This window comes from Grampus griseus, assembly GCF_964374135.1.
Source record: "Grampus griseus genome assembly, chromosome: 7".
NCBI lineage: Eukaryota > Metazoa > Chordata > Mammalia > Artiodactyla > Delphinidae > Grampus > Grampus griseus.
Window position 1 is genome coordinate 34,328,025 of NC_139001.1, and position 25,845 is coordinate 34,353,869.

General features: G+C 37.4%; 2 protein-coding genes across 4 annotated transcripts in view; one reads left to right on the forward strand and one right to left on the reverse strand.

Moving 5' to 3' along the window:
• HYCC2 (hyccin PI4KA lipid kinase complex subunit 2) overlaps positions 1-25,845 on the forward strand; it is a 72,957-nt gene that overhangs the window by 38,019 nt on the left and 9,093 nt on the right. For 2 of the 3 annotated variants that reach the window (XM_082657868.1, XM_082657870.1), the window contains 6 exons: positions 66-181; positions 7,336-7,431; positions 10,308-10,424; positions 19,514-19,601; positions 22,080-22,239; positions 22,972-23,139. In XM_082657868.1, coding sequence (XP_082513994.1) covers positions 66-181; positions 7,336-7,431; positions 10,308-10,424; positions 19,514-19,601; positions 22,080-22,239; positions 22,972-23,139 — 745 coding nt within the window. The remainder of the gene's footprint in view (positions 1-65; positions 182-7,335; positions 7,432-10,307; positions 10,425-19,513; positions 19,602-22,079; positions 22,240-22,971; positions 23,140-25,845) is intronic. The other variant, XM_082657869.1, reaches the window with a different exon arrangement.
• On the reverse strand, positions 11,578-12,045 carry LOC309824738 (RING finger protein 122-like; the record flags this gene model as incomplete). The annotated part of the gene is made up of 1 exon (XM_082657871.1): positions 11,578-12,045. One exon carries the CDS (start codon positions 12,043-12,045, stop codon positions 11,578-11,580), a length of 468 nt encoding a protein of 155 aa, XP_082513997.1.

The window sequence follows — 25,845 nt, forward strand, 5'->3', positions numbered from 1 at the left end:
TCACATGATATAGATTTTTACTTCATTTTAGAGACACAGTCTCATACTTTACCTTGTTTTTGTAGCCCTCAACAATTGGATCCATGGCTTTGACAGAAGGGGCATTGTGTCAGCATGATCTCATCAGGGTTGTTTACAGTGATCTTCATCCACAGAGGGAAACATTCACTGCACAAAACCGGTAATGGTCAAAACTGTAGACAGTAGGGCTTCCCTGGTGGCGCAGTGGTTGAGAGTCCGCCTGCCGATGCAGGGGACACGGATTAGTGCCCCGGTCCGGGAAGATCCCACATGCCGCAGAGCGGCTGGGCCCGTGAGCCATGGCCGCTGAGCCTGCGCATCTGGAGCCTGTGCTCTGCAACAGGAGAGGCCACAACAGTGAGGGGCCCGCGTACCGCAAAAAAAAAAAAAAAAAAAAAAAAACTGCAGACAGTAAAAATTGTTAATTTATGCTTAATAGTTATCTACAATTACTTTGGTTCAGGTTTGGTGTGATAAAAGACAAAAGTTAAATATGTCATACTAGTGAAATACATCATAGCAGTGAAATACTCATCCATAAACGTAGCAGCTCTTTGTTGATCAATAGAGAGTTGTTCACAGGGGCCCATCTAGGTGATAGATAGAATCTGGCAGATTGTCAGGTGGTGCCAAAGTTGGCCCTAGGGAAAAAGAGGTTTCCTGCCTCCCTGCTTATGAGTACTATAAGTACTTCTTTCCATTCCCTTGGTAGCATGTTTCTGCACAAACCATTTGCACCTTATTATGGAACTCTTCTGGCACTTATAATGGAACTCTTCTGGCACTTATGGAACTTTTCTGGTGTTTTTCTGACATTACCCAAGATATTATGGGTATTTCACATTTCAGGATTATTTTATGTTTCAGTCATGGGGGCAGTCTCACTTCATACCCATTGGTAAGCAGGTTGTCTCTCAAATGGAAATTTTCTGGTCCCAAATCCCAGAAGTTGTTGCTAGGTGGCACTTACTGGCTTCTACCATAAGCTCAAGTCTGTATTCCACACAGGGCTGTTGTTCAGCAAATTAATGACCTTGTAGGCTTGGACAATCTTATTGATCCCAGTTTAGCATGTTCTATTAATATTAGAGGAAGGATGGATGGATTTACATGGCTTCTGTTTTACAATACTAGATAGGGGAAGTGTTCCTCAGACACAGACACAGTATCTGTTCCCATAATGCATTCAGGTAAATGAGACACAGTCACTTCACATAAAGTTCACCCAAACTTTCACCTTAATCCTATCAATCATCGCAGTCTTATAGCCTTTCAATCTAGCCATTACCAACAAAGAGAGCCTGTGTCACCAGCCTCCACTCTAAACAACTTATCAGGTATGACATAGGTTACTTCCCAGAAGCTGAGGGCAAAGGCTAAAACTTTCTTTGGGCAAGGCCAAATTTTTTACCATACATTGCCCTGCATGGTTATTGTGAGCAGTAAATGAGATGATGCTTAAAACATGCTTAGCACAGTGCCTGGAACATAATATATGTTAGTGATACTGTTATTATTATTCTTTTTTACAAAATGTTTGTTTATTTATTTATTTGGCTGTACTGGGTCTTAGTTGCGGCCTGCGGGATCTTTGGGATCTTCGTCGTGGCATGTGGGGATCTTTAGTTGCGGCATGTGAACTCTTAGTTGTGGCATGTGGGATTAGTTTCCTGACTAGGGATCAAACCCAGGCCCCCTGCATTAGGAGTGCAGAGTCTTAGCCACTGTACCACCGAGGAAGTCCCGATACTATTATTTGTTATATAATATTTTATGTTCATAGTAAAATAGTACTCTTATCTTATTGGTTATAATATTAGAGTTATGGAAGGACTATAGGATCAAGCAGATTTCTAAATTATTGACCTTTGATCAAGTGCTTCAGTCTGGAATTCCAGTTCTTCTTAAGGGTCTTTCCAATATTACACATATGATAGAAAACACAGTGGCTTCCCTTGTTTCCTAACATATTGGAATTCAGCTTTAGTGATTGTTCTTTATTAGCCAGCAGGGTGCTGTATAACACCTGGAGAAGGCCTTATCCCAACTTAAAGTAACAACTTAATTTTTTTCTATACAGTTATATTGGGGTACTCAAATCATTTAATAATAGAAAATGTATATTAGAATAGTGGTTCATAAGTACTGTTTGCAGACTAGTTTGCATAAATCATCTGGTTACCTGATTCCTTTTTTGTTTTCTCATTTTAATTTTTTAAAGTATAACAATATATACTTGTGGTACATTTAAAATAGAACAGAGTATAAAGTAAAAATAGGCAAGAGTACAAAGAGAAAAGTATATGTCCTCTTCCCTCTAACCACCCATTTCTACTCTCAGTAGTTAAATTATTAGCAGTTTTTTATGTGTCCTTCCAGAAAATTTTCATGCATGCAAAAGCATATATTCAGCCTTAAACACTTGCAGACCCATACACACTGGATTCATTTCTACATGTTGTACAACTTGCTTTTTTTTTTTTTTTTTTTTTTTGGCCATGCCATGTGGCATGCGAGATTTTAGTTTCCCCCACCAGGGATTGAGCCCGCACCCCCTGCAGTGGAAGCGTGGAGTCTTAACCACTGGGCCACCAGGGAAGTGCCCATACTATCAGTTTTTAACCACTCTCATTCTGACTAAAATTTAGATTTTTTCCAGTTTTTTTAAACACTCTAAAAGGAACACAATATTTTTTGTATAAATATTTGATGGGAGCACCAAAGTATCTGTAAAATAAATTCCTAACAGTGAAATTGCTGTGCTAAAGAATGTCTGCTTTTTCAGTTTGAGTTAGTATTGCCAAATTACCCTCCCCAAAACCAAGGACTAATTGAATCTCCTACAAGTAGTTTGGGAGTGCCTCTTTCCTCATACTAACCCCCAGTACTGGATATTTTCAAATTTTTTAATCTTTGCCAATCTGAACATTAAAAATTGATGTCACATTATTTTACTTAGCATTCCTTTAATTATGACTAGGCTTGAATGCTTTTAATATGTTAATTCATTAAGTATTTTTTCTTGACCTGTGAACTGCATATTCATGTCCTATGTCCATATTTCTTTTTTTTTTTCATATTTTTTATTGAACTGTGTATTTTTTTTTCTAGTGATTGGCAAGGATTTTATTTGTTTATTTATTTATTTTGTTTGTTTGTTTGCACCGAGAGGCTTGCGGGATCTTAGTTCCCCAGCCAGGGATTGAACCCGTGCCCTCTGTAGTGGAAGCACGGAATCTTAACCACTGGACCGCCAGGGAATTCCCCGAGAGTTTTTTAAATATTGAGGAAACTGCACTGTGTTTTATACTTGTACATTTTAAGTTAATTACTGACTTTTAAATTTATTTTAAATTAAGATATAATTCACATACCATAAAATTCACCCCTTTACAGTATACAATTCAGTGATATTTAGTGTATTCACAAGCTTGTGCATCCACCACCACTAGCTAATTCCAGGATGTTTTCATCACACTAAAAAGAACTCCCCTTTCCTTTCTCCCCAGCCCCTGGCCACCATGTATCTCACTTTCTATCTCTATGGTTTTGTATATTTTAGACATTTCATATAAGTGGAATTATACAGTATGTGGCCTTTTGTGGTGTCTGGTTTCTTAACATGTTTTCAAGTTTCGTTTATGTGGTAGTGTGTAGTTCCTTTGTATGACTGAATAATATTCCATTATGACAATATACATTTTGTTTATCCATCCATCCATCAATTGATGGATATTTGGGTTATTTCCAGTTTTGGAATATCTATGAATAATACTGCTGTCAACATTTGTTTGTTTACAAGTTTTTGTGTAAACATTTTCAGTTCTTTTGAGCATATACCTAGTAGAATTGCTGGGTTATATGGTATTTATTTCATTTTATTTTACTTTATTTTATTTTTATTTTATTTTTATTTTTTGGCTTCACCACATGGCATGAGGAACTTCCCTCACCAGGGATCGAACCCGTGCCCGCTTCAGTGGAAGTGCGGTGTCTTAACCACTGGACCACCAGGGAAGTCCCTATATGGTATTTAACTTAATACTTAACTTTCTGAGGAACTGTCATATTGTTTTCCAGAGTGGTATACCATTTTGCATTCTCACCAGCAGTGTATGATAGTTCCAGTTTCTCAGCATCCTCACCAATACTTATTTTCCATCTTTTTGATTATATCCATCCTAGTGGGTATGACAATTGGTATCTCATTATTGTGCTATTGTTTTGTCTTTGCTGTATATTTTACTTTTTTGTATAGCTGACTGTATCAGTAATACGCATACACACACACCCTTTTTTTTTCAGTTAAATATGCATTAATCCTACAGAGCTTATTAAGAAGAACTGCAATCTCCAGCTCCCTCTCCCTTCCACTTCTCCCTTCCCAGATGTAACAACTTTTAACCAGTGGTTTTCAGCCAGGGCACTTCTGCCCCCCAGGGAACATTTGGCAATGTCTGGAGACTTGTTTGGTTGTCACAACTGAGTGGGAGGGAGGACTGCTACAGGCATCTCAAGTGTAAAGGTCAGGGATGCTGCTCAACATCCTGCCATGCCTGGGCCAGCCCCCCACAGCAAACACTTATCTAGCCCCAAATGCCAATAGTGCTGAGGTTGAGAAATCTTGCTTTTAATATTTACCTCCACTTCTTTGAGTAATTTACTGCTTTTTAATGTTTCACTTTGGGGCATTATCTAATAACTTATCTCTAGGAAAGATAAAAATTTAGGTTGTTACCTCTCTCATTGTCCTATCTTATGTTGTAATTATGGGGAACTCATTATTTAGATTTCTCATCATTATGAATGATCATTGTTCATCAGAGCTATTCAGGCTGAGCTTTGTGATTAGTTTATTACTTTTCCTTTCCTGCATATCTTTTTGTTTTCCTTGAAGTTCATCGTTGCCCTTTTGTTTTCTTTGTTTACTATGTGCTTTGTAATTCAACCCTGCGAATTTTCTATCAGTTTTCTACATAGCCTTCCAAGACTTCATTTACACCAGTTATTTTCTCAGTTTTATCTCAGAACCTTTTGACTTACTCCAATCTGGACTGTGTTGCCCTCTTTGCCTGGTGTACACATTATCTTGGGATCTCCCCTCACTCTTATCCTGGGAATTCTCTTTGTCTTTTTCCTCTGTGGATGGATCCACTGTTTCCTGCACCCTATATCCTCATTCTTTGTTCTTAGTATTCTGAAATTCCATGGTGGTATTTCTTGGTGTGGGTTTATTTTCTCCTTTGTGCTGAGCACTATGTGGACCTTTTCTATTTAGAAACTCATGTCCTTCAGACTGGGAATTTTCTTGAATTATTTTTGTTAATTAGTTTAGGCTCCCCATTTTATCTGGTCTTTTACTATTTGTCTTTTATCTATCTTGTCTTTTATTATCTTTCTTCTGGAGCTTTTATTATTTGAATGTGGGAACTCCTATTGTGGTCCTCTTTCCTCTTCCATTCACCATATCTTTTTCCTTTTGCTTCACTTTTTGTGGTATTTCCTCAAATTCATCCACCAATCCTTTTCTTGAATTTTTAATTTCTGTCATCATATTTTGTATATCTAAAAGGTGTTCTTGTTTTCTGAATGGTCTTTTAAAATAGATCCTTTTTGGTGTTTTTGTTTTTTTTATTTTTTGAAACAACATCTCATCTTTTAGAATATTAATGATAATTAGCTTTATTTTTTCCTGTTCTGTGTTCTCTGTGTCCTCCAAATTGTGCCCCCACCACCCCCCATTTCTTTATTTTGATCTCATTTTCATGTTAGTGAAGTTCCTCAGGTGTCTGGTAATCCTTTTTTCCCGCTTATGTTTAAAAGTAGGGGAATAAAAAAAATGAGAAGCTATGACCATGTTGGTAGGGCTAATTGACAGTGAACTTCACAACTTCTCACTGGGCCATCCAGCTGGGGAACTTCCCAAGTCCATATCGTTAAGTCTTTCCTCTTAGGTTGGTCAAATTCCCCAAAGAAAACTCTTCTAGTCTCTTAACCAGAGGGCTTGCTGCTAGCATTCTGTGACCACATGGGGAAGGAGGACTTGAGGTCTCAATATCCAATAAGACCTATTTCACTTAAGTTTTCTATTTTCAGTGTCTTCCCTTCCTCCCCCACCCCCCGCCCTGACCCCAAATCATAATTGTGCCTGGTGGTTCCCAGGTAGAAATTTCTCTTTTATCCTTTCAGAAAATAAATCTTCAATTTCAGAAAATAAATCTTCAATAAACCTAGCAGCATAGAGAAGGAGAAAGGATCTGAAGATGTGCCTGCTTCCACGTCAGACTTTCAACTCACTTTTTACCTTTTCATTTTGAAATAATTTCTGGCTTTTTTGTTTCAAAAATAGTACAGTGAGTTTCCATATACTCTTCACCACCTATGGGAAGCTTTTTAGACAAACAACGTTCCTGGGTCCTGCCCTCAGAGATTCTAATTGGGTCAGTCTGGGTTGAGACACAGGAATATATTATTCCAAAATGTCCTTAAATAACTATAATGTGCATCCAGGCTTAGGAGCCACTTTCTTAAAGATTAGGAAAGCATTCATTTATTCATTCAATAAAAATTAATTGAGCAGTAATAATGTATTAAACACTATGCTGGACACTAGAGTTAGAGATGAATAAATCAGGGTCTGTGTCCTAAAGTTGCTTATTACTAAATAGATAAAACAGAGGTAAAGACAGAGTTGATTTAGTGGAATAAATGCTGTATTAGAGCTACACAGATAAAGGGAACAGTGTTTGTTTGTTTTAGTTAGAAGAATTAAGAATGGCTTTATGTCTGAGATTAAAGTTTGGGCCAGGATTTGAAACCTTAGCAGGAGTTTCCCAAGTGAAAAGTGTGTTCTAATAAGAAAGGGTAGCATCCATAAAAGCAAGGAATTATGAAAGGTTATGGCATATTCATGGAATGGTATAAGACTGATGTAGTGTGGTGTATGTGGTAGACAGTAGAGGGAAGTAAGGGTGGAGAGGTAGGTTGAGGGTGGATTTTAAAGGACTTTGTATGCCATGATGAGTTTGGGCTTTATCATGCAGTCAATAGGAATAGTGGATTAATGTAGCATAGAGGAGTCATCTGTTCAAGCATGATGGGGGTTTTCCTGAGGAAGAAAATATAGATAGCAGCAAGAGCTGGCAAATGGAAATAGGGAAATTATTGAGGAGGATATTACAGTAATCTGATTGAGAAATTATGAAGGTCAATATTAAGGCATTGTTGTTATAACCATCAAACGAAGAAATCATTTACTACAGTCTCTAAGTAGAAATAATCGTAATCCTTTTTCCTTGTTTTTGTTTTTTCTAGGTTTGAAGTCCTGAGTTTTCTCATGTTATGTTATAATTCTGCTATTGTGTATATGCCTGCTTCATCTTACCAGTCTCTTTGCCGAATGGGCTCCAGGTAAGAAGAATAATTATCATTAACCTTCACACATACTTATTGAGCACATTCTCTCTGGTAGGCACTGTTCTAACTTCTGGTGATATAGCAGTAAACAAAACTCAGGGAACTTACATTCCTATAGGAATCCTATCATCCCTCATGCATCATGATTTCTTGAAAATATTTCAGTTACTAAAGAAGCATTTTCTAGCTCAACATTGAGCTAAGCCAAGATGTTTTAGGTTTAGGGTGGTTTAGTGATATACCTAGTCACTGCCTGGATGCCAATTTTTATAAATCACTTTGAGTGATTTGAATAAATAGTCCTCTATGTAGAGAAAGTCGTAAGAAACATGAACTTTTTCCTTTATATATCTCACAAATAACTGTCTGCTTTGGATAAGATTAGCAGTGACATTAATTATGTGTATGTCTCATTTGTATTTGTATATTCTAATCTTTACTAAATCAGAATTTCTAATAATTTGGACAAACCCGAGCTGAAATTTTAAATTTCCACTGTTGAAAAAAAAATTAATATAAATGAGTTTGGAGACAGAGGAGCAGAATTTTAATTATAGAAGGAACACTCAGTTTATCCTGCCCAGTTGATTTTCATTTGAGGAAACTAAGCCCCCACAAAAGTTAAATGCTATTTTAGTTTTTCTATTGCCTCATAACAAATTACACCAGAATTTAGTAGCTTAAAATAGTATGCATTTATTATTTCAGTTTCTTGGGGTTAGGAGTCTAGGTATCATTTAGGTGGACCCTCTGCTTAGGGTATTACAAGCTGCAGTTAAGATGTTGGCTGGAGTTGCAGTCTTACCTGCGGTTCATTTGAGGAATTATACACTTCTCTTGGCAAAATTCAGTTCCTATAGTTGTAGGACGGGCTTCATTTTCTTGTTGACTGTCTGCTGAAGGCCAGTGGTCAGTTCTTCTTACATAATATAATCACATAATGTGTACATGTATGCATGAGAATCCTATCACCTTTGCCTTGTTACAAGCAAATCACAGGTTCCACCCACACTCAAGAGGAGAGGATGACACAAGGGTGTGAACACCAGGAAGGAGGGATCATAGGGATCAGGGCCCCTGACCCCACCCTCCAAAGAGTCTGCCCACTGCAAATGCTTTGCACAAGTTCATGCTGTTGTATTATTGGGAAGAGACCAAAACTCAGTTTTGCTAAATGGAGGAAGGCCGATCTAAATTAGCTGTGAGATTGATTTATAGATTATCTTAAAGTTCACTTGCCTGTAATAACATGATTAATGACTAACAAAATTCTTGTCTCGGGCTTCCCTGGTGACGCAGTGGTTGAGAGTCCGCCTGCCGATGCAGGGGACACGGGTTCGTGCCCCGGTCCGGGAAGATCCCACATGCCGCGGAGCGGCTAGGTCCGTGAGCCATGGCCGCTGAGCCTGCGCCTCCGGAGCCTGTGCTCTGCAACGGGAGAGGCCACAACAGTGAAAGGCCCGCGTACCGCAAAAAAAAAAAAAAAAAAAAAAAATTCTTGTCTCTAACCTAGATACTGTTATCAAGAGAGTATACTGTTTAAGCACTTGCTGCCTATCTACAGATAAATTTATTTATAAATGACTATTTTTGGGCTCATTAAAACAAATCTGCCATATCTCTAATTGGTAACATTACTGTGGCATGAAATAGAGTTTCTTAATAACAAAAGTGGGGGCTTCCCTGGTGGCGCAGTGGTTGAGAGTCCGCCTGCCGATGCAGGGGACACGGGTTCGTGCCCTGGTCCGGGAAGATCCCACATGCCGCGGAGTGGCTGGGCCCATGAGCCATGGCCACTGGGCCTGCGCGTCTGGAGCCTGTGATCCGCAACGGGAGAGGCCACAACAGTGAGAGGCCCGTGTACCGCAAAAAAAAAAAAACAAAAGTGATGATAGAGTTTAGTAGTCCTCAGAATTTTATTCACATATCCCCTAAGGAATTTCGAAAAACTGTGTAGCCTTTGTACACTTTTAAGTTAACATTTAAATTTTTTATTCTGTTTTAAATAGTTGTAAATTATATGATTTCCAGTAGGTAAATATTGACATAATAAATAATTGTTGATCACTATTTTAAATGTATATAATGTAAATACACAGTGATCTGATTGATAACCACCCTCATCCCATGTGTGGAATAAATGAACAAGCTTTTAATAGTCTAACATTCTTTATCTCCTTAAAATTGAATTTCTGTTCCACTTTATCCACATAATTTTATCCTAATATCGTGCCATATTATACTTACAGATCTTTTATTGATCTCCTAATTATACGTCTCTGCTACCAAAAAAATGCATAAATTAAAAATTTAAAAATATTTCCTGACCATAATGCACGAAACACTAAAAAATTTCTTCTGAACTCACCATTACAATTATTCTAATAAATTAATTTCTTAAAATAATAGAAGTACATAACAGTTTTTGATAATTATTAAGGGTAACTTTTCTGGAAGCATCTCTTAATGAGATGGAAAACAGAATTGTTTATGATACTTTGGTTATTTGTTTGGAGATTTCTGTATCTTCCACTAATTCCATCCTAATTCAATTTGGGATGTATGAAAGTTATGCATTTCTTTTGTGAAGAGGGAGAAGGATGATTATGAAAGAGATACCTATTTGAGAAAAGTTATTACTTTTATTGATTTAGTACACTAGAATGTATGTTTTATGAGGGCACAGATTTTATTTTTATCTTTTTGCCTGTTTACAACTGTATGCATGGGCCCAGGATAGTGACTGACACATAGCAAGTACTCAAAAAATATTTGAGAAATGAGTCGTTGAATAAGTGAATTTATGGAAACAAAAATGTTTTATTTAATGTATCAGGAAATCACATGTGATAAATAATGTATTTTCCTAGGGTTTGTGTGAGTGGGTTTCCACGGCAACATGAAAAACACTGGAAAGAACTCTGTGGTCGAATAGTATTGGATCCCGAATTTATGGTGCAACTTCTCACAGGAGTTTATTATGCCATGTAAGTAGGTATACTGTGAAATTGGGTGAATTCTTTCTAGTGTTTGGAAACTTATGTTTCTCTTTTTTCCTTATTAGTTGCACAACACTGAATTTTTTGTTCCATTATGGACCCATTATCTTGTTTTTCTAATATGAATTTCTTTTAGTACTTTTTTTTTTTTAGAGAAACTTGTTATTAAATTTAATTTTCTTTAAATACATACCTTTTTCCCACCCTCACCCACTTGGGGGAGGAACAGAAAACCCCTACCCCTTCCATTTGAGGAATTCCATGTATAAAGCCTGAGATGGTGAGGGTGAAGTATAAAAATACTATTTACAAAGGGGAAGAGGGTGTCCACTGTGACCTTAATATTCAGACATCCCCATCCCCAGGCCCCTTTTTGCTCCTTTAGAAAAAACCCTGGGAATCCATTTGAGTGTAGACCAAGCCCTTCCTCTGGGGTGGTGGATACTCAAACCCCAACAAGGAATAGGAAGCTCTGAGATCAACCAAAGAACAGGGAACGGATAGCACCTCAGATCTAGGAGGGGGAGGGGGCTGCCCTCTACCCACCTGTAGTCAGCAGGCCGGCCCGCCAGCCTTTGTTTCCATAGGTCCCATGTAAACATTGACTTTTCTTCTGTTCATCTCTGTTCTTCCCGATTTCCTACAGAGCCTCCCTCGCTTCCACTGGAGGCACTTGGTTCCTCCATCTTTGCTTCCCTTCTAACCTTCCTCTGGAAGGAGTGGGGAGGGGGTGGGGAGGTCACAAGTGGGGCAGAGCCCACCTCATCCCTTCTTCTAGGTCAGGGCAGCTTGTCCTCCTCAGCATAACCGTCAAGGGAGTGAGCTCTAAGTTCTTGGCCAAATAGGAATGGATTTCTTTTCCCAGAGCAGGGACAAGGCAGGCAGATAGTCCAGTACCAGGATACAGTGTTCCTGATGGGCAAGTCCATCAAAACTGAGTAGCAGGGAAGAAGGCTTCAGGAAGCAGAGAGGTGGGCAAGTCTAGTCTCACCCTGATGCTGGAAGACCAGACCTGCACCCCCGCCCCTCCAGGTGAGCACGCCCATCACCACCCACCAGTCTTGTTCACTGCGGCTTTGCGGAAGGACCAGGCACCCATGAGGCTAGAGGTCTTCCCCAGGCCTTGGTATGGAGGCAGCACTCACACCAGCTTATCCAATAGGATCCCGATGCTCTGGGTGGCCTCTGAGGGACCAGCAATGGACTTGTTACTCATGGGGCAGACACAGCGTACTTCCAGCCACTTCACCAGACACTTGTGGTGAATGGCATGTTGGCATGAGAGCACACCCTGCTCATCCTTCCCCTTGGAGTCTTCCAGACAGACTGTACAGGTCTGCCCATATAACTGTAACTTCTTGGCGTCACCTTTAAGCATCACAACTTTATATCCATATCGTTTGCTCTGTGCCTGGTTCCAGAGTTTGCTGATAAAATAGCAGCAGAAGATGAGGCTGAGTATGAAGACAAAGATGTCTGTGCCGAAGATGACCATGTAGATGTTGAGGGGAAGGTCTTGGAAACTGATGGGTGGCATCGAGCAGGACTTGTTGGTGCTCACCAGTCCCAGGCCACAGAAAAACCCATTACACCACTGGAATGGGTGCATCAGTGAACTCTTGTCTGGCTTCCTCAGGCGAACGAACACAGGCGGCGGGTAGGGCAGGCGGGCTGGGCGCACCGCCTTGCGGGCTTGCAGGAGGGGTGGATGCGGTGCGTGGCTGCCGCCTTCGTCTGCAAGTCGAACTCTCTTTTTTAGTACTTTTTAAAAAATGAATTACACATTTTATTTGAAAGCTATATAATAACAGACGATTGTTTTATTGAGATATAATTAAAATGTAAGACTGAATTAGTTAAAGGTGTACAACATAATGATTAGATATATGTTATATTGCAAAATTATTACCACAAGTTAACATCCATCACCACACATAGTTACATATTTTTCTTTTGATGAGAACTTTCTGTATCTGCTCTCTCAACAACTTTCAAATATACAATACTGGATTATTAACTATAGTTACCATGCTGTACATCATATCGCAGGATTTTATCTTATAACTGGAAGCTTGTACCTTTTGACCACCTTCACGATTTTTGCCCACCCCCCAACCCCTGCCTCTGGCAACCATCAATCTTTCTGTATCTATGAGTTCAGTTACTGGGTTCTTTTTTGTTTGTTTAGATTCCACAAGTATGATATTATACAGCATTTGTCTTGCTCTGTCTGACTTATTTCACTTAGCATAATGCCCGCAAGATCCATACATGTTGTCACAAATGGCAGGATTTCCTTCCTTTCTTTTTTCTGTTTTTTTTTTTTTTTGATCGTGCTGCGCGGCATGCGGGAGTTCCCCAACCAGGGATTGAACCCAGGCCCCCTGCATTGGAAGCGTGGAGTCTTAACTACTGGACCACCAGGGAAGTCCCAGGATTTCCTTTTTTTAATGACTGAATGATATCCTATTGTGTGTATGTATGTGTATATATATGCGTGTGTATATATATGTGTATGTATACACTTACGTACATATACTTACACATATGTGTATATAATTGTATGTATACACATTACTATATATACACATACATTACATATATACACACACACACCATATTTTCTTTATCTATATATCTGTCCATTTACAATTAGATTGTCTCCATGTCTTGGCTATTGTACATATGCTGCAGTGAACATGGGGGTGCAGATATTCTTTTGAGATAGTGATTTAGTTTCCTTCAGATATATAACAGAAGGAGAATTGCTGGTTCCCTTTTCGCCACACCCTGTCCAGCATTTGTTGTTTATAGATTTTTTGATGATGACCATTCTGACCCAAGTGAGGTGATACCTCATTGTAGTTTTGATTTGCATTTCTCTAGTGATTAGTGATGTTGAGCATCCTTTCATGTGTTTGTTGGCCATCTGTCTATCTTCTTTGGAGAAATGTCTGTTTAGGTCTTCTGCCCATTTTTGGATTGGGTCGTTTGTTTTTTTGATATTGAGCTGCATGAGCTGCTTGTATATTTTGGAGATTAATCCTTTGTCAGTTGCTTCATTTGCAAATATTTTCTCCCATTCTGAGGGTTGTCTTTACATTTTGTTTATGGTTTCCTTTGCTGTGCAAAAGCTTTGAAGTTTCATTAGGTCCCATGTGTTTATTTTTGTTTTTATTTCCATTTCTCTAGGAAGTGGGTCGAAAAGGATCTTGCTATGCTTTATTTCATAGAGTGTTCTGCCTATGTTTATAGTGTCTGGCCTTACATTTAGATCTTTAATCCATCTTGAGTTTATTTTTGTGTGTGGTGTTAGGGAGTGTTCTAATTTCCTTCTTTTACATGTAGCTATCCAGTTTTTCCAGCACCACTTATTGAAGAGGGTGTCTTTTCTCTGTTGTATATTCTTGCCTCCTTTATCAAAGATAAGGTGACCATATGTGCGTGGGTTTATCTGTGGGCTTTCTATCCTGTTGCACTGATCTATATTTCTGTTTTTGTGCCAGTACCATACTGTCTTGATTACTGTAGCTTTGTAGTATAGTCTGAAGTCAGGGAGCCTGATTCCTCCAGCTCCGTTTTTCTTTCTCAAGATTGTTTTGGCTATTCGGGGTCTTTTGTGTTTCCATACAAATTGTGAAATTTTTTGTTCTAGTTCTGTGAAAAATGCCAGTGGTAGTTTGATAGGGATTGCATTGAATCAGTAGATTACTTTGGGTAGTAGAGTCATTTTCACAATGTTGATTCTTCCAATCCAAGAACATGGTATACCTCTCCATCTGTTTCTATCATCTTTAATTTCTTTCATCAGTGTCTTATAGTTTTCTGCATACAGGTCTTCTGTCTCCTTAGGTAGGTTTATTCCTAGGTATTTTATTCTCTTTGTTGCAGTGGTAAATGGGATTGTTTCCTTAATTTCTCTTTCAGATTTTTCATCGTTAGTATATAGGAATGCAAGATTTCTGTGCGCTAATTTTGTATCCTGCTACTTTACCAAGTTCATTGATTAGCTCTAGTAGTTTTCTGGTTTCATCTTTAGGATTCTCTATGTATAGTATCATGTCATCTGCGAAGAGTGATAGTTTTACTTCTTTTCTGATTTGGATTCCTTTTATTTCTTTTTTTTCCCTCTGATTGCTGTGGCTAAAACTTCCAAAACTATGTTGAATAATAGTGGTGAGAGTGGGCAACCTTGTCTTCTTCCTGATCTAGAGGAAATGGTTTCAGTTTTCCACCATTGAGAACGATGTTGGCTATGGGTTTGTCATATACGGCCTTTATTATGTTGAGGTAGTTTCCCTCTGTGCCTACTTTCTGGAGAGTTTTTATCATAAATGGGTGTTGAATTTTGTCAAAAGCTTTTTCTGCATCCATTGAGATTATCATATGGTTTTTATTCTTCAGTTTGTTAATATGTTGTATCACATTGATTGCTTTGCGTATATTGAAGAGTCCTTGCATTCCTGGGATAAACCCCACTTGATCATGGTGTATGATCCTTTAATGTGCTGCTGGATTCTGTTTGCTAGTATTTTGTTGAGGATTTTTGCATCTATGTTCATCAGTGACATTGGTCTGGAGTTTTCTTTTTTTGTGACATCTTTGTCTGGTTTTGGCATTAAGGTGTTGGTGGCCTTGTAGAATGAGTTTGGGGGTGTTCCTCCCTCTGCTATATTTTGGAAGAGTTTGAGAAGGATAGGTGTTAGCTCTTCTCTAAATGTTTGATGGAATTCGCCTGTGAAGCCATCTGGTCCTGGGCTTTTGTTTGTTGGAAGATTTTTAATCACAGTTTCAATTTCAGTGCTTCTGATTGGTCTGTTTATATCTTCTGTTGCTTCCAGGTTCAGTCTCAGAAGGTTGTGCTTTTCTAAGAATTTGTCCATTTCTTCCAGGTTGTCCATTTTATTGGCATATAGTTGCTTGTAGTAATCTCTCATGATCCTTTGTATTTCTGCAGTGTCAGTTGTTACTTCTCCTTTTTCATTTCTAATTTTACTGATTTGAGTCCTCTCCCTGTTTTTCTTGATGAGTCTGGCTAATGGTTTATCAATTTTGTTTATCTTCTCAAAGAACCAGCTTTTAGTTTTATTGATCTTTGCAATTGTTTCCTTCATTTCTTTTTCATTTATTTCTGTTCTGACCTTTATGATTTCTTTCCTTCTGCTAACTTTGGGGGTTTTTTTTGTTCTTTCTCTCGTTGTTTTAGGTGTAAGGTTAGGTTGTTTATTTGAGATATTTCTTGTTTCTTGAGGTAGGATTGTATTGCTGTAAACTTCCCTCTTAGAACTGCTTTTGGTGTAGTGTCATCGTGTTTTCATTGTCATTTGTTTCTAGGTATTTTTTTATTTCCTCTTTGATTTCTTCAGTGATCTCTTGGTTATTTCGTGGCATATTGTTTAACCTCCATGTGTTTGTATTTTTTACAGTTTTTTTTCCTGTAATTGATATCTAGTCTTATAGTGTTATGGTCAGAAAAGATACTTGATACGATTTCAATTTTCTTAAATTTACCAAGGCTTGATTTGTGACCCAAGATATGATCTATGGGGCTTCCCTGGTGGCGCAGTGGTTGAGAGTCCGCCTGCCGATGAAGGGGACACAGGTTCATGCCCCAGTCTGGGAGGATCCCACATGCCGCAGAGCGGCTAGGCCCGTGAGCCATGGCCGCTGAGCCTGCGCGTCTGGAGCCTGTGCTCCGCAGCGGGAGAGGCCACAGCAGTGAGAGGCCCACGTACTGCAAAAAATATATATATATATATATGATCTATCCTAGAGAATGTTCCATGAGCACTTGAGAAGAAAGTGTATTCTGTTGTTTTTGGCTGGAATGTCCTATAAATATCAATTAAGTCCATCTTGTTTAATATATCATTTAAAGCTTGTGTTTCCTTATTTAGTTTCATTTTGGATGATCTGTCCATTGGTGAAAGTGGGGTGTTAAAGTCCCCTACTATGATTGTGTTACTGTCGATTTCCCCTTTTATGGCTATTAGCATTTGCCTTATGTATTGAGGTGCTCCTATGTTGGGTGCATAAATATTTCCAATTGTTATATCTTCTTCTTGGTTTGATCCCTTGATCATATGTAGTGTCCTTCTTCGTCTCTTCTAATAGTCTTTATTTTAAAGTCTATTTTGTCTGATATGAGAATTGCTACTCCAGCTTTCTTTTGATTTCCACTTGCATGGAATATCTTTTTCCATCCCCTCACTTTCAGTCTGTATGTGTCCCTAGGTCTGAAGTGTGTCTCTTGTAGACAGCATATATATGGGTCTTGTTTTTGTATCCATTCAGCCAGTCTATGACTTTTGGTTGGAGCATTTAATCCATGTACATTTAAGGTAATTATCATTATGTATGTTCCTATTACCATTTTCTTAATTGTTTTGGGTTTGTTTTTGTAGGTCTTTTCCTTCTCTTGTGTTTTCCTGCCTAGAGAAGTTCCTTTAGCATTTGTTGTAAAGCTGGTTTCGTGGCCCAGCACCATTTAGTAAAGACACTATCCATTCCCTATTTTATATTCTCATATTTGTTTAAATTAATTGACTATATATGCATATGTTTATTTCTCAGCTCTCCATTCTGTTCCATTGATCTCTGTGTGTTTTTAGGCCTAAAGCTTTGTGATACAGTTTGAAATTAGTAAGTATCATGCCTCCAGGTTTGTCGTTTCTCAAGATTGCTTTGGCTATTCAGGGTCCTTTGTGGTTCCATATAAATTCTAGAGTTGTTTGCTCTATTTCTATGAAAAATGTCACTAGAATTTTGATAAGCATTGCACTGAATTTGTAGATTGCTTTGGGTAGTATGGACATTTTAACAATATTAGTTCTTTCAGTCCTTGAGCGTGGAATATCCTTCTATTTATTTGTGTGTTCTTCAGTTTCTTTCATTGAGGTATTATATGAAAAATCATAAGTGCACAATTAAGAAAATGCTCAGATCTTTCACCTCCTTAGTTAAATTTATTATTAGGTATTTTTTAATTTAATTGTTAATGGGATTATTTTCTTAATTTCCCTTTCTGATAGTTTATTATTAGTGTATAGAAAGAGCAGTTTTTTGTTGTTTTTTCTTTGGCCATACCGCGTGGCTTGTGGGATCTTAGTTCCGCGACCAGAGATTGAACCCACGCCCTCAGTAATGAAAGCATAGAGTCTTAACCAACGGACCACTGGGGGATTCTCTTTTTTTTTTAAAGAAATGCAGTAGATTTTTGTTATTGCTTTTATACCTACAAGTTTACCATATTTGTTTATTCTAACAGTTTTCTGGTGTAGTTTTAAGAGTTTTCTACAGTTGACTCTTGAACAGCAAAGGGGTTAGGGGTGCCAGTTGCACAGTTGAAAATCTGAGTATAACTTTAAAGTCAGCCTTCCATATCTACGCTTCAACCAACCACAGATTGTGTATTACTGTAGTTGGTATTTATTGAAAAGAATCCACGTATAAGTGGTCTTGTGCAGTTCAAGCCCAAGTTGTTCAAGGGTCACCTGTATTATATATCATGTCATCTGCAAATAGAGACAGTTTCACTTCTTTTTTTCTGATTTGCTAGAACTTCCAGTACTATGTTGGATAAAAGTTGCGAGAGTGGCCATCCTTGTTCTTGATCTTAGAGGAAAAGCTTTCCATTTTTCACTGTCGAGTTTGTTGTTGACTGTGGGCTTATCATGTATAGCCTTCATTATGTTGAGCTACATCCCCTCTGTACCCACTTTTTTGAGAGTTTTTTAATCATGAATGGATTTCGAATTTTGTCAAATGCTTATTGTACATCTATTGATATGATTGTGTGATTTTTATCCTTCATTTTGTTAATATGGTGTATCACGATTGATTAAATTGTAGATGTTGAACCATCCTTGCATCCCAGGGATAAACCCCACTTTACCATGGTGTATGATCCTTTTAGTGAATTGTTGAATTTAGTTTGCTAATATTTTGTTGAGGATTTTTGCATTTATGCTATGTTCATCAGGTATTGGCTTGTAATTTTCTTATAGTGTCTTTGTCTGATTTTTGTATAAGGGGGATGCTGGCCTTGTGATATGAATATGGAAGTGCTCACTCTTGGAAGAATTTGAAGATTGGTATTATTTCTTTAAATGTTTGGTAGAATTCACCCATGAAGCCATCTGGCCCCAGACTTTTGCTTATTGGGAGGTTTTTGATTACCGATTCAATCTCCTGTGGGTACAGTGATGGGTCTGTTCAGATTTTTATTTCTTCATGATTCAGTCGTGGTAGGTTGTATATTTCTAGGAATTTATCCATTTTCTAGGTTGTCCAGTTTGTTGATGTATAATTGTTCATAGTCCTTTCAGTACTTTTAAAATAGCCAAAATATAAGTAATCATTAAATTGAAGACTAAAAACTGTCAGGTTTTCTGTATGGAACTCTATGTCTTTCTACGTAGTTCATAACCCAGGTTTTCGTGAATGCATTAAATAGATCACCCTAAATATCAACACATGATAAAAACCAATTAATATGTAGAGACATCTGTAAAATATTTTATTTTTAGAAAGTTTCATGACTTTCTTTTTTTTAATTAATGAATTTATTTATTTATGGCTGTGTTGAGTCTTCATTGCTGTGCACTGGCTTTTCTCTAGTTGTGGCGAGTGGGGGCTACTCTTCGTTGCAGCGGGCTTCTCATTGCGGTGGCTCCTCTTGTTGCGGAGCACGGGCTCTAGGTGCGCGGGCTTCAGTAGTTGTGGCATGCAGCTTCAGTGGTTGTGGCTTGCGGGCTCTAGAGCGCAGGCTCAGTGGTTGTGGCACATGGGCTTAGTTGCTCTGCGGCATGTGGGATCTTCCCGGACCAGGGCTCAAACCCATGTCCCCTGCATTGGCAGGTGGATTCTTAACCACTGAGCCTCCAGGGAAGTCCTGTAAAATATTTTAAATGTTAGTATTGAAATCTTCATTTTGTTCTTATAACCAAGAAATGAAATGATGCACAAATTAACGTGAAAATCTTGTTACAGAACCAAAATAATAGAAGAATAGAAAAGATGGTTATTGAAAATTAGAGATATTTTCTAAAGATAGTAAATAATCTGCTTCTCCATAGGTATAATGGACAATGGGACCTTGGCCAGGAAGTCCTTGATGACATCATTTATAGAGCTCAGCTAGAACTCTTTTCTCAACCGTTATTGGTAAGTTGTTATATTTAGTTTTTATTAAACATTCCTGTGCCTGAAAAGGGCACTAGTAGGTTTAAAATTCAATATGTAATATATGAGGCATTTTAAATCATTGAGGGAAAGAGATTTATTCCATAGTAACAATTGGAGAGAAAACAAAATTGGTTTAGATCCTGTCCTCTTATAACATATCAAAATAAAGTTCAGATAAATTTAAGAACTAAATGTCTTAAAATCCTTTAAGAAAAGAAAGAAGAAAAGTTATAAATATTTACTCAAATTTCTAGAGAAGGAAGGACTTTCTAAGCTTTAGTGATGGTGACACATTACCAAAAAAGGTTGATTTTTTTTTTTCCTTACATAAACATCTGAATTCTAAACCATCAGTTTTTGTTTGTTTGTTTGTTTTGTTTTGATTCGTTGGCTGCACTGTGCAGCATCTGGGATTTTAGTTCCCTGACCAGGGATTGAACACATGTCCCCCTGCAATGGAAGTGTGTAGTCTTAACCACTAGACCACCGGATATTCCCTAAACCATCAGTTTTTTAAAACCAAAATTAATATGTGGTACACAAATTGAGAAAAATATTATCAACAGGCATGACGAAAAAGCCAATTAATATTTTGTTCTATATAAAAATTTCATACTCTTCCACAAAATAAATATGTCTCCAAAGGATAAATGATCAATCAAAAAATAAATGTGAACATCCAGTAGCAGAGTAAGGAAGACATTCTCTATGTTACCAGTAACAGTATGACACAACTCTGATCATCCCTTTGCAGAAGCAGTTTGGTAATGTGTGCGTATTTTCTTTCCCATGTCTAGCAACATTTCCCAAGAAACTACTTAAAATTTTTTTTAAGTATTGTGAACACTAGATCAATGTTAGTTTAATTGCAAAGGAATCAGAACTCTAAACATTTTACAGCAGAGAATGATTAAGTTATGTTATTTACTTGATGAAGTTATATGTTTGAAAATTCATTTTAGCTGTGTTAAGTGGTAAAGCAGTATACAACTATTTTTTAAATCTAGACAGGACTAAGGAAACAAAACAAATGCTAATAGTTGTCTAGGTGATTCAACTGTGGATAGTTTTTATTTCTTTGCAATTTTCTGTGTTTTCTAAGCTTTTTGTAGTATTTTATAATGGTATTTTTAAAATATTATTTATGTATTTTTACTTGCAGCAATTTAAGAGTACAATTTTTAAAGCCATTTTCTTCATATCATTTTTTATATCTTAAGCTAAATATAAATTTATTGAAGTAACATTTACATTAATTCTTTCATATTTGAATTTTTTTTCCTCATGTCAGCATCCCTAATTTAACCCTAAAGGTTACTGTAAAGCAAATGGACAGAGAATTCCCTGGTGGTCCAGTGGTTAGGGTTCTGCACTCTCACTGCTGAGGGCCCAGGTTTGACCCCTGGTTGGGGAACTAAGATCCCACAAGCTGCACGGTGCAGCCAAAAAGAACACCAAAAAACAAATGGACAACAAGATAAAAAATTATATCATGATAATAAGACCATGCATGTGAGACTCTTTAAATTCATACTTTTATCCTTGTAAGTCTTATAAATTAACTAGAGGTGGCATTTCCAAGGCAATATAAGTAGAGAGATTAGTAATCTGTAGTTCTAGAATAATCCTTTATTGTTAGGGGTCTCCAAGGGACCCAGTGAGTAACACTCCTTTTCTCTAAAATAGAGCCCGGTGATATAGATAAAATAGTTGGTAGATAGAAAAGCAAGCATCATCTTTATTGCTGATAAAGGCTAGATTGAAAGACTTCACTCCCTACACTTTCGTCTGGATGTTGGAACAGCCCACTGGAGAGAAGGTTTGAGTTGGCAGAGCAGGCACAGGTATCCAGGTTGTTGCATTTCACTTGTCCTTTCCAAGTGGAGAGGGAGGGAGCAAACAGTCCTCTAGCTTAAGGTCTTTGCTAGATTAGGACTACCCAATCAGGAAACATGGAGCACAATGGTGATTACTCTCCAGGCACATATCTCACTCTCCTCCATGGAGAACAGAAAGTGGTGGAACAAAATGCCAGACGTGTTTAGGGAAAATTTCTCCTCATGGAAACAAAGCTAATTTTTTTATTATAGATTAAATTTTGCATGTTATTTATCATCTGAATAATCAGAAACTTATTCTAAATTTTCTTATATCAGGGTTCAAATGTTAAAAACACTTTTTCTTTCTTTGGAGTGTTTTTTCTCTTTGAAAGTCAACAACTTCAAGGAATCGATGGGGGTGTGTGACTCACATTATTTTAAATGAATTCTCATTTTAAAGCCTGCCTAAAAGAATATACACCAGTGGAGATACAGACATTTCTGACACATTATGCTTGTATATTTTATAATAGATGTTTTAAGTACATATTTTAAAAAGTAGGGAAACATGAAGTGTAAAATAAGCATAAATTGTATATTGGGTGTAAATATATATAGACTTATGTTATCATTTTAGGTTGCCAATGCCATGAAAAACTCATTACCATTTGATGCTCCTGATTCTTCACAAGAAGGCCAGAAAGTACTTAAAGTCGAAGTCACTCCAACAGTGCCGAGGATTTCTCGGACTGCGATTACAACAGCTTCAATCCGTCGCCATAGATGGAGGAGAGAAGGTGAGTACGAAATCCCTACAGCCCACTCATGGATTAAAGTAAGTTTTTACAGACTATATTAGCACATGATATTATAGTACTTTATGTAATTACAGTAAAATTGTTTAGTTGTTAAAAATAGCACTAGAAAATGGTTTAAATACCTGAATTCATTTTAATATAAATATGTATATATATTTTATAAAGCAGGAAGATGTTATTTAGACTGCTTTATGAATGTTAAAACAGAAAATAAGATCAAGTTAATTTTTGTCTTTTTTTGAACTAGTAATAACAATAGGAAAGAAATTTCTGTAAGCCTGTTACCATACTGGGAAAAAAGGTGCCTGTATGAGAATTGTGGGAGAAAACTATATAACTGGCCAAACTAATGGTATAATACAGCCATCCACAAAAGAATTGATTTTTATCTTTCTTTTTCTTTTCATATAAGTGCTGAGTCCAGCAGTATTTCATAGGCGTATGGTACTTGAATAGTCAAGCTGTCTTGCCTAAGAGATATTAATTGCCGTTTTAATGATCTCTATTTTTCTCTCCTATTCATTTGCAAACCTCACATTATTCATCTGCTACCTTATGTGTGTGCATGCTGTGCACACACATGTAACTATATAAGTAATGTTTGCGTTTATATCATATCCATATATACATTCTCTTATCTGCCTGGGTCAAAATGCTCAGAAAAGAATAGAGCAGCACAAAAGCACTAAAATTTTATATGTTGAATCCCAGATGGCTTTGACTTCTCAAACGAGGCTGACTCGAGTATTCCTGGCTCCCCGATCCAACACGGCTCCACTGACCTAGGGATCAAACGTGTGCAAGAGGGGGAGGTGCTGGTGCGCAGGACTCCTGAGCACGGCTCACCGGAGCCCAACTCAGCAGCAGCCACAACAGAGGGTAGGACAGAGATGAGGAGGCAAAAGTCAGTGAGGCAGTTGCTGGAGAAGGATCCTGGCTCTCTGTCCCCAAGCAGAACATCTTTCCATTCTAGTGTGTGTTTCCACTACCCCAGGGTATATTAGCTCCTCCTTGCAAAGTGCACCCCCCCCCCCAATATGGCTAGCACCAGGTCAGGTACAATCTTTAGTTACCATTTGTGCTGGCCTGGAGTCTGCATCCCTGTGTAACTAAAGAACAGCTTGGCATGGCTACTAACAAGGGAGAGGCCTGTCTCCAAAAGGTCTGCAAATGCTTGGGATTTTTTCATTACTGAGCATGTTTATTCTAACATCAGGAAAGGAAAAATGCACCCAATGGACATGAGCCTTATTAGTCAGTATGCATCAATTTCATTTATATAGTAATGTATTCTTTTGAAAATATGTGAGGAGAGTTGTAAAGCACTAACACATTATCTTTGAGAAACTGGACTAAAGTGGAGCCAGCTGATTTGTCTCTAGTCCCAGGGTGGTCAATTAACAAGAATTTCTTATCTCTTTAACAGAATAAACAAGTATTGATTGGCTTTTTATAATCGTTGAGTCAGGTTGCCTGGGTCTAACTAGTGAACTACTGACATCTTTCCTCTATAAATGTGCTGTCCTGGTGCACACTACATTTTATCATTTATTGTAAATAATGATTGCCTTATAAAGCTCCCAAACAGAATTGAAATGTATTATTTAGAGGTTATAAATCCTAGCAGATCCTTTTTTCTACAGTGTGGGTATCTCAAATGAGAATTTTTTTTACCCCTCCCCTGCCACCACACCCATGACCACTATCTGGAAAAGAATACTTCTCTCTGATAGGAAAGTATTTGCAGTTTTACATGTGATGCCATAGAAGGTGGTTTTGTGAAAGAGGGAACTGTGGCCTGATAGTTTTTCATTATTTAATATATTGCTGCTATGGAAGCTATACACTAATTTATGAAATATAGCAAGAAGTTTTAAAATAGGTTACATATTTTTACTTAATTTAAAGACCAAACATACATGAAGCAGTTACCTTCCACGTTAGGGAAATCTCTTGCTTTTTGGTGCATTAGAAATTTGAGCATGCTCAGTAAGAATCTAAATCTACCCTCTGTTCCCTTGCCCATTTGCCCAGATTGGCCTTACTTCATTTAACATTGTTGCATGTGCATGATCTAGGGACACAAAGAAGTTGGTGCTATGAAAAGAATCGTGTGAAAGACGCAGCCTTCCCTTTTCGTTCTTCTGTATCTCTTTATGTTATCCCTGGGAGTCAGTTTTATCTTGTATAATGCATAAAAATAAGTATATGAATAGATGTCGAATTCAGAGTTGGCCTAAATTGAACAACAGTCTATTTCTCCACATTCTTGATGCCTAAATGAGACACTTGACGTGTATCTACTACCATTGTTAGAATATTGGAGTATTTGTGCTAAACGGAAGTACATTAACACTTGATGAAATTCTAAAAAGTATGGGATTAGGTAGAAACATTTCTTCCTGTTAATCATAAGTCATACACTTTGAAAAAGAAATCAAAATAGAATTCCTTTAAAATATCCTATTAAATGTTAAAACATCCTATTTTAATATCTCCTATTACTGGTAAAATTTCACTTTGTGAGGGTGGGGTGTAGCCACAAAGAAAGAGGAATGAGTCCCTTTGGTGTGTTTGAAATTTCTCAAATTATTTTCCCTTTTAATCTAGCTTAATTGTAGCTTTAAATCAATATTAGTAAAAGCTAATTTATAAGGAAAGGCAGACATAAATAGAAAAGTTCATTAAAAATCCTTTTTGGTTGCCTCATCTTTGGATCATGAATAGTATTATCACCCAGGGGGAAAATTAGAAAGGAAAAAAGTTGTTAGACACAATTGCCTTTTTATTCCTTGAGGTTTTTTAAACAGAAATATGGAAATTGCTAAAACCTATGAAAAGTTTTGGTAATTCTGAAGTCTTCTGGAGCTTTTGGATTAGCATCAATAATTGGTCTTCTAAAAGAAAAAGAAGGGAATTCCCTGGTGGTCCAGTGGTTAGGACTCTGTGCTCTCACTGCCGAGGGCCCAATTTCAGTCCCTGGACAGGGAACTAAAATCCCACAAGCTGTGTGGCACAGCCAAAAAAAGAAAGAAAGAAAAAAGGAAAAGAAAACATGTTTTCTAATGGTTTTAAATAGTTTTACAGTTAAAGTTGTATTTATTATATGTTGAAATTGAAGGGAGAATATGAGCCCATCACCTACCTTTATCCCGATTGTGAAGTAACATTTTATGTTGTGACTTTTAAAAGCTGAATTTAAAGTTATTACTAAACTGAGGACAACGCTTATGATTAAAGTATATTCAGTGTTCCACTATACTGAAATAGCATTTCTTAGTATATAAAATATCAGTAGATTCTCTTGCATGGTGGTTTTTATGTTATCATCATCTCTTTATGGCCATATCGCTTGGGCGTCAGATCTGCATGTGGCAAGATTCAGAAGCTAGCACTAAGTCTCTCAGTCTCCTTTCCTAACCATATATATACCCAATGATACATTTCTGTTCATTCCTAGTTTTATATTTACTGATATTAATTCTGAACCAGTAACTGTCTTTTCTTGGGCATTGTGGAGTTCTTTAGAGTAATTGTAAATAATTGCTAAGATGATGTCATATAAATATAAAGTTTTTGTTTTGC